Source organism: Lepus europaeus, chromosome 16 (genome assembly GCF_033115175.1).
Source record: "Lepus europaeus isolate LE1 chromosome 16, mLepTim1.pri, whole genome shotgun sequence".
Taxonomy (NCBI): domain Eukaryota; kingdom Metazoa; phylum Chordata; class Mammalia; order Lagomorpha; family Leporidae; genus Lepus; species Lepus europaeus.
The window spans coordinates 48,432,603-48,446,577 of record NC_084842.1 but is presented as its reverse complement, the minus strand read 5'-3'; the positions used below and the strand labels follow the sequence as shown (position 1 = coordinate 48,446,577).

The following is a 13,975-nucleotide window of genomic DNA, read 5'->3' as shown; positions in this document are numbered from 1 at the left end:
TGGTGCCCCACCCCTGCATGGAAGGGGGCGGGGCACCACCAAACCCTTAAGTCGGCCTTGACGGCCACACCAGGGAAGGCCAGGCTTACTTGTCCAGTGCACAGTAGCAAGGGTCCTGGTATGGTTCTGAGTCACCTGTAACTTGGGGAAGCCTCACTGATCATAATTATTCATTTTGTTATTGTTATTATATGTTAGGTTATTGCAGCCTGGTTCCAGGGTGAAACTGAAATATTGGCATTACGAATAATCAGTACTCCATTCAGATAGCCCCTAATTTACAGGGTCTCTGCTGTAGTTTTTTGAGTTTATGATGGTGCAAAAGTGACACCCCCTATTCAGTTGGAACCTCACGCCCATTTGTGAGCTTTGATCTTTTCCCAGGCTAGTGACAGTGTGGTCAGAGAGCTACAGTGCCCGGTGATGGGGATCGTAGATGATTCCTACTCTCCCGCGTGCTGTGTTGCCAAGTGAGGGTGTTCAGACTGTATTACTAAGTGCGTGTTCAACCTAGGATGGGTTTATCAGGAAGGAACCCCATCCTGACCCTCTGCTGTGCCAAGTATGGGGTTGGGCACTGTGGGGGAGTGCAGGTTCCGCTTCCAGGGCCTTGGTGGGGTTGACCAGAAAGGAGGCAGGCCTAGGATGTGGGAACTGTCAGGGAAGCTGCCCCAGAAATGAGCCAGGTAGCTGACTCAGAGTAAGGGGGCTTTTTAAATGGGAAAGCAGCAGGTGGGGAGGCTCGAGGGGGAAGTTGGGCCAGATGGAGGAAGCCCTGGAGTTGGGGGGTAAAGGGCCTGAGCTTCTTTTGCACACACTGGGGAAACACTTGAAGGTTTTAGGGAATAGGAAATGTCCAGTTACAAGCTGGGTCTCAGGGCACACAGGCCAGCAGGGGCACAGACTGTGGTCATTTGGGATGGGAAGAGCATGTGAAAGTCTTTTGCAAGGGTCCTGTGGGAGGTAGTGGGGCTGTGGTAGCGGAGCCAACAGTGGGGTGAATGGCTTTGAGTCTACCTTGGCTGGTCCAAGCCCCAGTCTTCCGTGTCAGTGGCAGTGGGCTAACATGGATCCATTGTGCACCTTGTAAAGACTTGGGGACATGTTAGGGCGAGCGTTAGGCTCATACAAAATCAAACATCACCCTACAGTGAAGAAAAACACAAGACATCAAGTGGTAGCATCCTCTCTGGGTTACAGACACAGAGATCCAAGCCTCTTCGTCGGTGACCCTTGACCCTGGGAGATTTGGGACCAGTGCTTTCTGACTCCGCCCTCTTCCCTGATAGCTGGTGGGTGGGGTCCAGAGAGGTGAGTCATTCAGGGGACCTCAGCAGAGGGATCCATGCCACCCAGGTTCCGGACTCTTTGTCCAATGTTCCTTTTTTTTTTTTTTTTTTTTAAGATTTTTTTTTATTTATTTGAAAGTCAGAGTTACACAGAGAGAGAAGGAGAGGCAGAGAGAGAGAGGTCTTCCATCTGCTGGTTCACTCCCCAAATGGCCACAATGGCCAGAAATGCGCTGATCCAAAGCCAGGAGCCAGAAACTTCTCCCAGGTCTCCCACATGGATGCAGGGGCTCAACGACATGGGCCATCTTCCACTGCTTTCCCAGCCCATAGCAGAGAGCTGGATCAGAAGTGGAGCAGTGGGACTCGAGCCTGCACCCATATGGGATGCTAGCACTGCAGGTGGTGGCTCTACCTGCTACGCCACAGCGCCGGCCCCACATCCGGTGTTCCTAAACCTGCATTTTGTGGTCTCTACCCACCTCTTAAGATTAGCTGCGGCCGGTGCCGTGGCTTAACAGGCTAATCCTCCACCTTGCGGTGCTGGCACACCGGGTTCTAGTCCCGGTCGGGGCGCCGGATTCTATCCCGGTTGCCCCTCTTCCAGGCCAGCTCTCTGCTATGGCCCGGGAAGGCAGTGGAGGATGGCCCAAGTCCTTGGGCCCTGCACCCGCATGGGAGACCAGGAGAAGCACCTGGCTCCTGGCTTCGAATCAGCGAGATGTGCCGGCCGCAGCGGCCATTGGAGGGTGAACCAACGGCACAGGAAGACCTTTTTCTCTGTCTCTCTCTCTCACTATCCACTCTGCCTGTCAAAAAAAAAAAAAAAAAAAAGATTAGCTGCTAAAGTATTCAGAGGAGTTCAAGGTTCATAGCCGAGGGGAAGGAAAAGAGCAAGAGGAATGAAGGGAAGAAGGGCTTGCTGCTCCTGCTCTAGGCCAGTGCTTTATTTGTGTAAACCCACTCAGTGGTTCCAACCGCTCTGCAGTGACTGTAGCTCCCTGACTGATGACTTACTGGCCTCCTGGGCCACCCAGGTAGGAAGTGGTGGGGTAGGATTTGAACTCAGATCTGTCCGATAGCAGACCTTTGCCCTCCCTTCTATTCCACCAATGGATTCACCTGACTCCCAGGGTGAGTGAGGCGAACTTGGGGAGGGCAGGAAACACCTCATAAAGCCAGGGGGATACAGGAGATGCAAGGCCTGGCCTTTCTCTCTGACTTGCCTCTTTCTTTGCGCCTTGCAGCTCCCCAGGCCTCTGCGCCATGAGTGGTGCCCCAAGCCACCGGGAGTGCCTCCTGCCCGCCGTGGCGCGTGCCCTCTCTGCCACCCAGGTCACGCCAGCCAAGAAGATAACCTTCTTCAAGCGGGGGGACCCCCAGTTTGCAGGGGTGCGCTTGGCGGTCCACCAGCGCACCTTCAAGACCTTCAGCGCCCTGATGGATGAGCTCTCTCAGCGCGTGCCGCTGGCATTCGGGGTGCGCTCTGTCACCACACCCCGTGGCCTGCACGGCCTCAGTGCCCTGGAGCAGCTGCAGGATGGGGGCTGCTACCTCTGCTCCGACAAGCAGCCCCCCAAGACCCCTGGCTGGCCGGGGTCGCGGGATTCCGAAGGCCAGGGCGAGGCGCCAGGAACAACCTCTTCTTGGAAGGGCCCCAAAGCCCCGAGGAGGATGACTCTCATTAAGAACGGGGACCCTCGGCTCCGGCAGACAGTGGTTCTGAGTCCTAGAAACACCAGAAACCTGGCGGCCTTTCTCAGCCAGGCCTCGGCGGCCCTGCACTTTCCCGTGAAGCAGCTGTACACCGTGAGTGGGAAAAAGGTAGGTGCTCGGGCTCTGAAATTGCTTTGACAATACTTTTTGGACCCCAGGTCCAAATCCTTAGGTGGAATGGAGGTGGTGGTGGTGGTGGTGGTGGTATCATCATTATTCCTTTAAAAGAAGTCCTTGACTGTGCTGCTACTCATTTTATAAAGGTGCAGGGCCGGAGGCATTCGGTCAAGTCAGTCTCTCCACAAGCAAATGTTATTCACATTCCTAGCTTCCATTTAGGACGCATAGTCATGATTTTCTTTTCTAGTCTTTTCAACAAACTCTTTCCATGGGTGCTCAATGCAGGAAACAGAAGCTACTCAAGGTCCCTTAAGCACAGAGTGCTTCAGTTTTACTATTAGGGAGCTTCCAGAATTTTGGGGAGCTGGAGAGTGACCTCGAAACTGGTTCTCTACAGATGGCTTCCGGTATCCTGCCGGAAGCTACTACCTGTGCTGGAAGCTACTATGATGATTGAGTTCAAGAGCCCTTCTCTGTAGCATCCAAGTTTATACAGTTGGATTCAGGAAGTGAGATCATAGACACCTAATGAATTCATTTAGCTAGCAAAGACCAAAATGACTGGGGTGGAAAGCAAAATGTGACGAAGCCATTGATGCTATGATTGGAGGAACTGCTGTATGTGTAGCCCATGAATCTATAGTCCCAGGAGAAACAGCACGATGAACCTGTTGCCAATTTGGAGCACACATCACATCCTGTAAGACAATGCCTCAACAGTATCAAGGGATGCCTTTCAGCTGGTGCCCAAACCGAGTCTTCCATAGTATTCTGGAACATTGTCCAATGTTCTGTAAGTTATAGCTGCTTTTAGGTGATGCAGTCCACCGGTACTGGCCTATTATCTTACACTTTTCACTGTAAAATCAGTTCTCTGGATACAAGAGATCTTCATGGGTTATGGCAATGCTGAGTAAGACATTTTGTAAGTCCATAGATGGTGACACCAAAAAGATGATGGGCAAGGGACAACATTGGCCCAAATCAGCATCTATTCCGGTGACCACAAACTGCTGACCGTCTCCTTGAGAGAGGGAGGGGTTCAATGTCATACCTTTCCATCAGGTGCTGAGTCCCTCAAGGTATGAAACTAGGGGTTTAGCAGTGGTCTCTGCCCCTGACAGATGAGGCCCCAAGCAGAGGTGGTAGTCAGATTTACATGAACGAGGTAGAGCTTGAGCTGCTAATTCGTGGTACTTTGTCACTTTGTCATGAACTGATGGTGCCCGTCTCGTAGTAGTTAGAGAAGAAGGGTGACTGACATCCACTGAGAAGATCTGCTTGCCCATGCGGTTGTCACCTTTGGGTGTGCACTCACATGCGACATGAGTGTTCCCACCCCCTAGGCCAACTGTGAGACACACTCACAATTCTTGTCTAGACTGCCTTGTCCCTGTCCTCCTGTCCTGTTCCTGCCATGTCCCTGGTTGTCAGACTGAACTGCTGGCCACTGCCGATAGTTGTTACAGGATCTCTTGCCATTTCTCCTTCCATGAAGAATACTCAACCAAAGCACACTCTCCCCTGGACTTTCCTTCCCTGCACCCCTCATGGCGCCTAAGTGGGTCTGTTATGCTAAAAGCCATCTGTGGTCATGTCAGTACACTCTGCGACTTCTCTGAAACACAGATTCAGATAGCTTCTTCAGTGAATGGATCCCAGGGAATTTCCTGGGAAGTCCTGGGTATCTGCTGAGGCAAGGGGGCAGGGCAGCAGGAGCAGGTGACCTGGGAATGGAAGCCACCTGCTCAGGGAACCAGTGTGTCAGTTCCAGCTTCTTGAGCCTGGTGCAGTGCCTGTCACCTCCAACTTTATGCCCAGTGCTGCTTCAACACCCCTGCATTATGGCTCGACGGATCACCTAACTCTCAATTTAGTTGTACAAGGGCACTCCAAAGAATTCATGGAAAATGGAATTAAAAGAATTATTTTGGTTTGTGCAAACATTCTGAAACCCATGTGTATGAGGTTTTGTATAAATGTATATTATGAAAAAGCTAGGCATAGGGCAGCAAGAACAACTTATCTTTTAATTTCAATTTTTCTTGAAGTACCCTGTATTTTGCAACCAGAAGAATCAGTTTCTGCATCTGAGGTTTGGCAACCAGAGAACAGAAGCCCCCAAGTCCTCTGGACATGCTTGAATGAGAGTTTAGAGCGTGAGCTTGGCAATTTTTTGAAAGTCAGAAGCCGCCAGCCTTCTCCACAGCCCCCGCAGGCCTTGTTCTAACAGTCCGTCCTGGCAGCAGCGGGAGTCAACGTTCTCCAGTGCTTCTGCTTTCAGAAGTAACCATTGGAGAACCAACTTTGTCACTGTATGCCATGGGCTCTTAGTGTCCCATTGTCACCAGGTTTAACCACCTTCAGATACAGCTAGGTTGGAAGGCCAACCCCAGACTCCCGTTATGAAGCTCTACGATCCTTGGCCAACTCTGATGTCACACACTGTACCAGTCGTGGTTCAGCACAGGAAACAGAGTCCTCTCTCAGTGTCTTAGGCTGGAAGAAATCCTACTGGAATCTAGATGCTACAAGATTCATGGAAAGGCTGGAAAAGCTGAGGCTGAATTCCTGGAAAAATTCCCAGGTCACTGATCGACCTGTCAGGATCAACATCTCTAACACAATCTAGAAAGTGGGTTGTTGGGGGTCGTTATTACAGCGATCAGGTTCAACAGCACCCCCTCGTTGCTGTGATCCAAAATGGGATCAGTCTTCTTTCAATGGTTGTGAGGCTAATGAGTAGGTACCAGAACAATGAGAGCGGCTCTTGCCATCCCAGCTGCACACGCTCCTCTGCACCTTTGACTGCCTTTGCTTGTGGCAACAGTCAAAAGAAAAAGGAAGATGGTCTCTGCTCCACTGTCTCATCCAACTGTTAGAATCTATTTCATGTTGTAAACTCTAGCTGCAAGGGAGTTCAGGAGATGGCTTTCCAGCTCCTAAGCTCTACAGTACTGGAAAGCACCCACGAAAGAAAGTGGGAGAGAATTGCCTTAGTCTAGGGCTTAGCATCCAGCACACACAGTCATGAGGTGGCTAACATTCTTACCCACCTCCTTTTTTATTTTTGAAGAGAGGCAGAGAGAGAGAGATAGAGGTCTTCCATCTGCTGGTTCACTCACCAATTGGCCACAACAGCCAGAGCTGTGTCAATCCAAAGCCAGAAGCCAGGAGATTGCTCAGGGTCTTCCCACGTGGGTGCAGAGGCCCAAGGACTTGGGCCATCTTCCACTGCTTTCCCAGGCCATAGCAGAGAGCTGGATCAGAAGTGGAGCAGTCAGGACTCGAATGGATGTTCATATGGGATACCAGGGTCTCAGGTGGTGGCTTTGCCCGCTACCCCACAGCACCAGCCCCAAGACCATTGACTCTAGAATTCTAGGAGTTTGGAAGGGAAGGATTCACCTGAGGGCTAGTGGCGCCTCTCCCCTCTCCACTGTACTAGGGCAGAGTCAGAAGCAATGGGCTTGGAGTGTCCTGCCAAAGAGATCAGACAGAGAGGTGACCCTCTACCAGGGAAAAGGTGACCCTCTGCCAGGCTCTGATCCCCATGTGGAAGCTGGAGGGCTTTCTGGCTCTCAGAAAATACCTATTCTAGGGGCAGACGTGTGGCCAGAGAAGCAGCCTAACGGCTCTGCTGTCTTCCACTGAGGCACCCAGGTTGACCCTTGGTAGAGGGCGGGCTGGGGGGTAGAGGCGGGACACCCTGGGCGATGACCATGGGAGACCACCAGCTAGTGACAGAGGTGCCATGGAGGCACCTGGATTCCTCCACTGGGTCGGGGACCGAGGGTGAGAAGTGAGGGATGGGAAAGGCCAGGAGAGCCCGTGTTCTTTCTCCCTGGGGCTCCTGGCTCCTGGCTCAGTGCTCTCCTCCCTCAGGTGGACTCACTGCAGTGTCTCCTGCGCTGCCCCTCGACGCTAGTGTGTGCTGGTGACGAGGCCTTCAGACCTCCAGTGATGGAAGATGCCAGAAGAAATGGGACAGAAACGTTACCTGGGCTGTCTTCCAGGAGCAGAACTGGTGAGTTATGGGGCGGGGGCGGGGGGGGAGTGGGGATTCCCCAGTCTCATTTGCCCTGCCGATGTGCCGTAGACCAGGGCAGACGCCCATCCCGATAATCTGGGAAACGTGCCTCCGGCCCCAGCTCTTGGGTGTTCCAGGTGTTTGGGGCTCTCTTTGTTTCTTCCTCCTCCTCTTCATCACCATCAACCTTAACTGGGTGAACCATTTGATGGGGGAGGATATGAGAGAGCTGAGCATGGTGCTTAAATGGAGCGTTCATAAGGAGATGTTGAACTTGAGGTTGCTAGGGTCTAAAGCAACTTTTACTAAGAATCATGGTGGGCCGTGGACCATGCCTACATGGCATTTTGCATCCTTTAAGAGTCATGGCCGTCTTTGGCAAGATGAGAGTTGAAAAGGGCTAAAAGAAACTATGATCACCCACCATCCAGCCAGTTAGCCACCCAGAAAGCCTCCTTAGCTGACTTCCTCAGCCCAGCTGCACCCACAGAGCTCAGGCTCTGCCGGCCCCGGCCCCTGGTCCCACGTCAGCGAGGCGATGAGAAGAGAAAAGCACTCAGGGCCTTCATTCTTAAGGCCCCCTCTCCCACCCTCTTCTCTTCTTGTCCTGGCTGGGGTGCAGGCTTGCCTGTCAGCATCTGATCCTGTGTGTCTGGGTCCTTCTTTGCAACCATCCATCACCCCAGGCCTTGATGAGTATTGGGATGATGAATCACCACTAATAACCACAGAGCATTTTACAGTTTACAATCAGGTCCGTGGGCAGCGTCTTATTGATCCCGCCGCCTGGGCTGGGGGTGGGCTCCCGCGTTTGCTCCACCTGCCGCCTCTGCGGTGGGGGACCTACCGAGGCTAGCAGAGCTATGTAGGGAATGTCACGTGCATGGCTGCGCGTCCTCAAAGCAGACCTAACAAATCTCCGTGACCGTGCATCCATCCCGGCTCAGAACACAGGCTCTGCCCAAAGCTGCCCAGCCGCTAAGAGCAGAGTTGAGACTGTGCTCAGATTCAAGTCCACCCAGCTGGGCTCTGCTGGGCCACTAACGGGCAGCTCTGTGTACAGCCCTTCTAGAAAGGCCTGCCCTCACCGTGGCTTTGGAGGCAGAGATAGGGAGGTGGTGGACAGCCCGTGGCCACTTGGGGCAGCTTGTGATCCTTTCTTCTTTTCTCTCACTCTTTGCTGCGTGCCAGGGAGCTGGGGGCCAAAGGCCAAGCAGAGCGTGATGCACTCCCGGTCCGGGTCGGGCAGCGGCCGGCGGCTTTCCCCGCTGTCAGAGACGTCTGCTCCCCACCGGCCCCCCGCCTCTCTCCACCGTGCCCAGGGGGCCCCTGCTCCCGACAGACACCTTCGCGACACACCTGCCGCACCCGGCCCCTTGGTGGCCGGTGACGGCGTGGAAAAGAAGGTCCATCTGAATGAGGACGGCAGCCTGTCCGTGGAGATGAGGGTGCGCTTCCAGCTGCTCGGCCAGGACACGCTGCTCTGGTCCCAGAGGGTGGGGAGGGCTAGCACCCTCACGGCAGCCAGCAGGGAGGACCTCAGCCTTGGGGAGGCAGACCCCCCCTGCTGCACCTGGCAGGGCCACCCTTGGGGCTTCTCAGAGCCTGGGGCAGGAGGATCAGGGCCATGTGAGGCGGGATTCAAGTGCGCCTTAGGCCATGGCCAGCAGCCGGGGCCCAGGTACGAGATCTGGAGGAACCCCCTGTACGCCTCCCAGGGCGAGCAGCCGGCTGCTGAGAAGAGGTCTGGGCTGGCCCTGCGCGCCCGCGGCAGGCGCCGCTGGAGCCGTGGGACAGCTGGGAAGCACGGACGTGGCCAGGACAGCGCCAGCCCAGCCTCCAGTGCGGGACACTCCGAAGGCTCTGAGCAAGACACCTGCAGCAGCCCCAGGACCGTGGGGGGTGGCATGAGCAGTGGCAGCCTGCACCCAGCCTCTGCTTCCCCAGCCAGGGGAACTGGAGAGGGCCCCCAAGGGAGCCCCAGCCCACGTTCCGAGGGAGGAAGGCTGGCTGGCGGGGGGCCACGCAGCTGCCTAAGACTGGAGACTGGAGGCACAGATGAGGCTGATTCTGACTCGTCAGCCAGTGCTGGGCCTCTCGAGGGGCCCAGCGAGCAGGGTGAGCAACACCGGGGCTGCCAGTGGCAGACAGGGGCCATGTCTTCCCAGCGGCTGTTGGCACAGGGGGGCAGCCTCGGCGCTGCCCCCCTGAGCCCCTCATCTCTGGGGACTGAAGATCTGCAGGCAGAGAAGCCCGGACAGGACACCGGGCACGGCCAGGCTGGGGGTGGGGCTGTAATGGAGCTGCTGCTGGCTCCAGGTCATCCTGGCCCTGGGGACACGGAAGGAGGCTGTTCCCCACTCCCTGCCCGTGCCTCAGGCCGGCAGGGGAGGAGAAGGCAGAGGAGCCCCGCTAGCGCTGTGTGCTCACCTAGCTCTCCCGGCCGAGTGTGCTGCCTCCACAGGGACGCCCCCTGCCTGCTGCACACACCTGCTGTCCTGCAAGCGCCGAGGCCACCCGACAGAGGCAGGGCCAGCCCGGGAGGTTCAGTGCCACCCTTTTCTGAAAACGTGTTGATGAGCAGGAAACAGGTCTCTGGGGACCTGAGACCTCCCTCCCCGGGCTCTCTTTACTCCCAGGAGCCCTCAGGAGCCCGCAGTGTCACCCTCACCCCTGTGAGTAACTCGGACTGTGCTTCTAGTGTGCACCCCACCAGCACTCCCTCTGCGGAGCCAGCAGGCGACATCAAGTACAGAGAGCACCCTCCGGCTCCTGCACCTGCACACACACCCCACCCCTGCCCACAGGCCGGTGCTGGCGGGCAGCGGGGAAAGACAGGGGGCACCCCTAGGCCCTCCCCACCCTTGGTTCTTCTGGCCGGACAGGCTGAAGTAGGGGAGCCAGGAGCCCAGCAAGGTCACAGCTGCTCCCCAGTCGGGACACCGGCTTCCTTTCCTGAAGGCGCCTGGGTGTGCAGCGGGTACTGCCCTACCCCCCCTGAGGGGCGGCCCTCTGCCAAGAAGCCCCCTTTGAGCCCAAGGAGCACCAGCAGTGGCGACCAAAGTGCTGACGACTGGGAGTCAGGTGGGGGCGGGCAGGGGGAGGAGCAACTCGAGGCGGGGCCCACGTTGCTCCCAGGCCCTGGGTTGGCGGCCGCGGCAGGGAGAAGGGTCAGGAGTAGCCTGAGCCCCAGTGCTGGGCCCAGGACGGCATTAGAGGGGAAGGCGGCCAGCGCAGGGCAAGGCCTTGAGGGGCTGGAGGACGACGGCAGCGTGACACCCAGCGCCCTGCCCCACGCCTCGCCAGATGCCATGGTCCGCGAGTGGCTGGGCAACATCCCGGAAGAGCCCGTGCTCATGAGATACGAGATGGATGAGCCCACCGGGGCAGCCAGGGATGGCCCAGGAGGCCCCGAGGAGGCCCCTGCTGATGACCGCCCTCCAGAAAGCCTGGGGGAGCTGGCGCAAGGCGGACAGCTGCACCTGGAAGGGGATGCAGGGGAGCACCCAGAGCCAGAGGGAGCCCTCCCAGACCCAAGACAGGCTCCACCCCTGGGCCATGCTGCAGCTCCAGCTGGAGTGCCTGACTCCCCCGTGGGGGCTGGAGCCAAGGAAGGGGCTGCTGGCGCCCAGGGCAGGGCACCGTGTGCGCTTCCTGGCAGGGTCTCTGCCTCCACACAGATCATGAAGGCACTGCTGGGCGCCAAGCAGAGCCGGCCCAGCAGCCTCCCTGAACTGTCTGACGTGGTGGCCAAGAGGTTGAGCCACTCAGCAGGGGCCCTTGTCGCCTGCCTCGCCAGGCTCCACTTCTTTGATGAAGACCCTGGGTCCCCTGCAGACAAGGTGAGGTTCATAGACTCCCCTCGGTACCGGGAGCTCCTGAGCATCTCCCAGGCCCTGTGGCCAGGGTGCAGCCCTGGGCGGGACCAGCTGGACCCCAGCCTCGGGGAGCTGGCTCCACACAAGGCTTTGCTAGTGATGGAGGACTTCACACCCACGTCCTCGTCTGGCGTGGACGTCAGCAGTGGCTCTGGAGGCTCAGGGGACGGCAGCGTGCCCTGTGCCCTGGACGGCACCCTGGTGCCAGAGAAGACGGAGCCGCCCCTGGAAATCTCCTTCCAGGAGCCTGACTCCAGCATCTCGGAGCACCCAGAGGGTCTGGGAAACCTGCGGCTGGGTTGTCCCACAGCCTCCACCAGCTCCCAAACCTGGGCCTGTGCCACCAGCAAGCCGGAGGCAGCGGAGGGAGGCGGTGGAGAGCAGCCGTTGGACAATGCATCTGAACACGAAGTTGAAAAGGTGGTGCGAGGAGATGGGGGCCAGGTAGAGGAAATAGAAGGAACGAGAAGAGAAGAACCACAGGAGGGCACCCAGGAGGGAGGGCTTCCAGGGGAGGCTCCCAGCCGCGGGCCTGGGGTGTCAGCGGCCAGTGCTGCAGACGGGGACCTCTGCACCCAGGCAGACCAGAGAGAGCACGAAGAGGAAGCAGCAAGACTCCCTGTCTCTGCAGGGCTATGCCCCCCGGATGGGAGTGAGAACCCTCGGGAAACCCCTTGTCCTCCCAGTGAGGGTGCTTCCAATGCCAGTGACAGCCAAGGGGGCCCCAGGTCAGAGCCTGGTGTGGGAGAGCCGTCCGCAGCAGCCGGCGGGGAACGGGCGCAAGCCCAGGCCTGGTGGAGGCAGAGTGCGGGAGAGGCGGGCAGGTGCACTGCCTGCAGGGCGTGTCTGGACCCCGACCCCGTCTGGGTGTCCAAGCTGCTAAAGAAGCTGCAGGCGTCCTTCCTGGCCCACTTGGCTGATGCCACAGCCCAGCTCCGGGCCCGCTGGAACCTGCAGGACCACAGGCTGCTGGACCAGATGGTGGCCGAGCTGGAGCAGGATGTGAGCGAGCGGCTCCAAGCCAGCACCGACAAAGAGCTCCAGAAGATCCAAAGCCGGGCCGGGAGGAAGGCCCTGGGGCCTCCCCGGGAAGCCCTCAGGGGCCAGGCGTCCCTGCAGACTGAGCAGCGCCGGCGCCGCCTCCACGGCCTGCGCAACCTCTCAGCCTTCCCTGAGCGGACCTGTGGCCGGGGGCTCTTCTCCTGCAGCCTGGAGGATGCCAGCTCCGCGCCCGGGGAGGAGTTCTGTCCCTGTGAGGCCTGCGTGAGGAAGAAAGGGACCCGCAAGTCCCCAAAGGACACCCCGGCGGCCACCGGTGCACCCATCAAAAAGGCCTTCGACCTGCAGCAGATTCTGCAGAAGAAAAAGGAAGGGTGTCCCGAGGGGGAGGCCACCGAGGGGAGAGGGGTGACGCCAGGTCAGGGGGACCCCGCCATGGCTGGGGATACCCCGGCAGCCAGTGGAGGGCAGGGGCTGGGATTGGGCCCTGGGTCTGGGGCAGATGAGGGGGACGAGGGTGAGGGGAACCAGGCGCTCAGCAGGGACAAGGATCCCCCAGGCGGGGAGGCAGAGGGCACTGGTGACCTGGAGAGTGGAGACAGTGTTGCTCCGGGCCAGGCTGAGCAGGGAGTGCAGGAAGGACCCGGGCAGGAGGACTCTGGGGATGGGCAGGACTGGGAGGCTGTGGCCTCTGGAGGAGGTGACCTGAATCCAGGAGAACAGGGTGATGGCGCCAAAGCTGCAGAGGTCCAGGAAGCTGGAGAAGAGGGTTGGCCAGGCTCAGACGGCAGAAACGGAGCAGAGATGGAAGGCAGCCCCTCGGGGCACCCAGGAGAGGACCAAATAGGGGAGGCTTCTGAAACCAGCACCCCAGCCCAAGAGAGCAGGTCCGCATCACCTTCTGCCCCCCAAGGAGACAGCCCCAGTCAAAGGCTGGGCCCCCCGACACCTCCCCCTGCCCGCGCCTCCTGCAGCCCATCTTCTGCGGCTGTCTCCTCCCAGGAAGACCCAGCTGCGGAATGCCCAGACGGGGACAGAAGGGGCAGTGATGCCGAGCCTCAGGGACTCCCATGCCCAGACAGAAAAGTCCCCCGGATGTATCCTGGAAGCTCCACTTCTGAGCAGGACGGGCCCCCTTCGTGCCCAGGGACCCCAGAGCAGGGCTCAGGTGGCAGCCGTGACTTACAAGACGAGAAGGTCGCCGGAGGCCTCACCAGCACCCAGGTGGGAGGCAGGGCAGACGGCTTTGGTGGAGACGACTTCGATTTCTAGAGCTCAAGCCGTGAGCTGAGGCTGCGTCGGGGGCTCTGTTTTCAGTGATATTTTGTCTGCCACCTGAGCGACCCTCAGCTCCCTGGAGACATACAAAGACTTGGGAAGGATCATGGGCTTGCCTGGAACACAGCCTACTCTATGCTGCCCCCGGGGCCTGAATCCCGGAGCAAAGCAGGGTCACCTGCACGGGGGACGTCACGGAGTCAGGGGGACCCTGCGCTCGCCCGCAGAGCCGGAGCACGTGGCGCCCTGGAAAGTTCCAGGGCAGTCTTGTGCGTGTTTCTCCTCGCTAGCCCGCATGGCCCTCCTTCTCCTCCTCCTCCTCCTCCTCCTCCTCCTCCTCCCTCTCCTCCTCCCTACTCATCTCCTGTTGCCGTTCCTCTTGGCTTCTGGGCACTCATTTCCCCTGACTTCGAGGTGCTTTTTGGTTAGTTTTGAATATATTTCGTGACTCTACAGATGCAACTATTTGGCAAAAGCAGGTAAATTCAGGGTCAATGAATACGACTGGTTCTCCAAGTCCAAATGTTTCTCCTTAATTCATTGTTTGTGTATATGATGGAATAAAACGCAAAAAAAAGCAGGAAGAAGACAATGATTGCCCGTACTCCCACCAATGGAGATAACATAGGTTAGCAATTCCATGTTCTTCCTTCCCATTGTTCTCG

General features: G+C 57.9%; 1 protein-coding gene across 1 annotated transcript; it reads left to right on the top strand.

Moving 5' to 3' along the window:
* The first annotated feature begins 2,555 nt into the window (after positions 1–2,555).
* Positions 2,556–13,304, top strand: RP1L1 (RP1 like 1). Its single transcript, XM_062213162.1, has 4 exons — positions 2,556–3,113; positions 7,011–7,152; positions 8,347–9,273; positions 10,117–13,304. The coding sequence occupies exons 1-4, from the start codon at positions 2,556–2,558 to the stop codon at positions 13,302–13,304; spliced, it is 4,815 nt and encodes a 1,604-aa protein (XP_062069146.1).
* Positions 13,305–13,975: the final 671 nt, after the last annotated feature.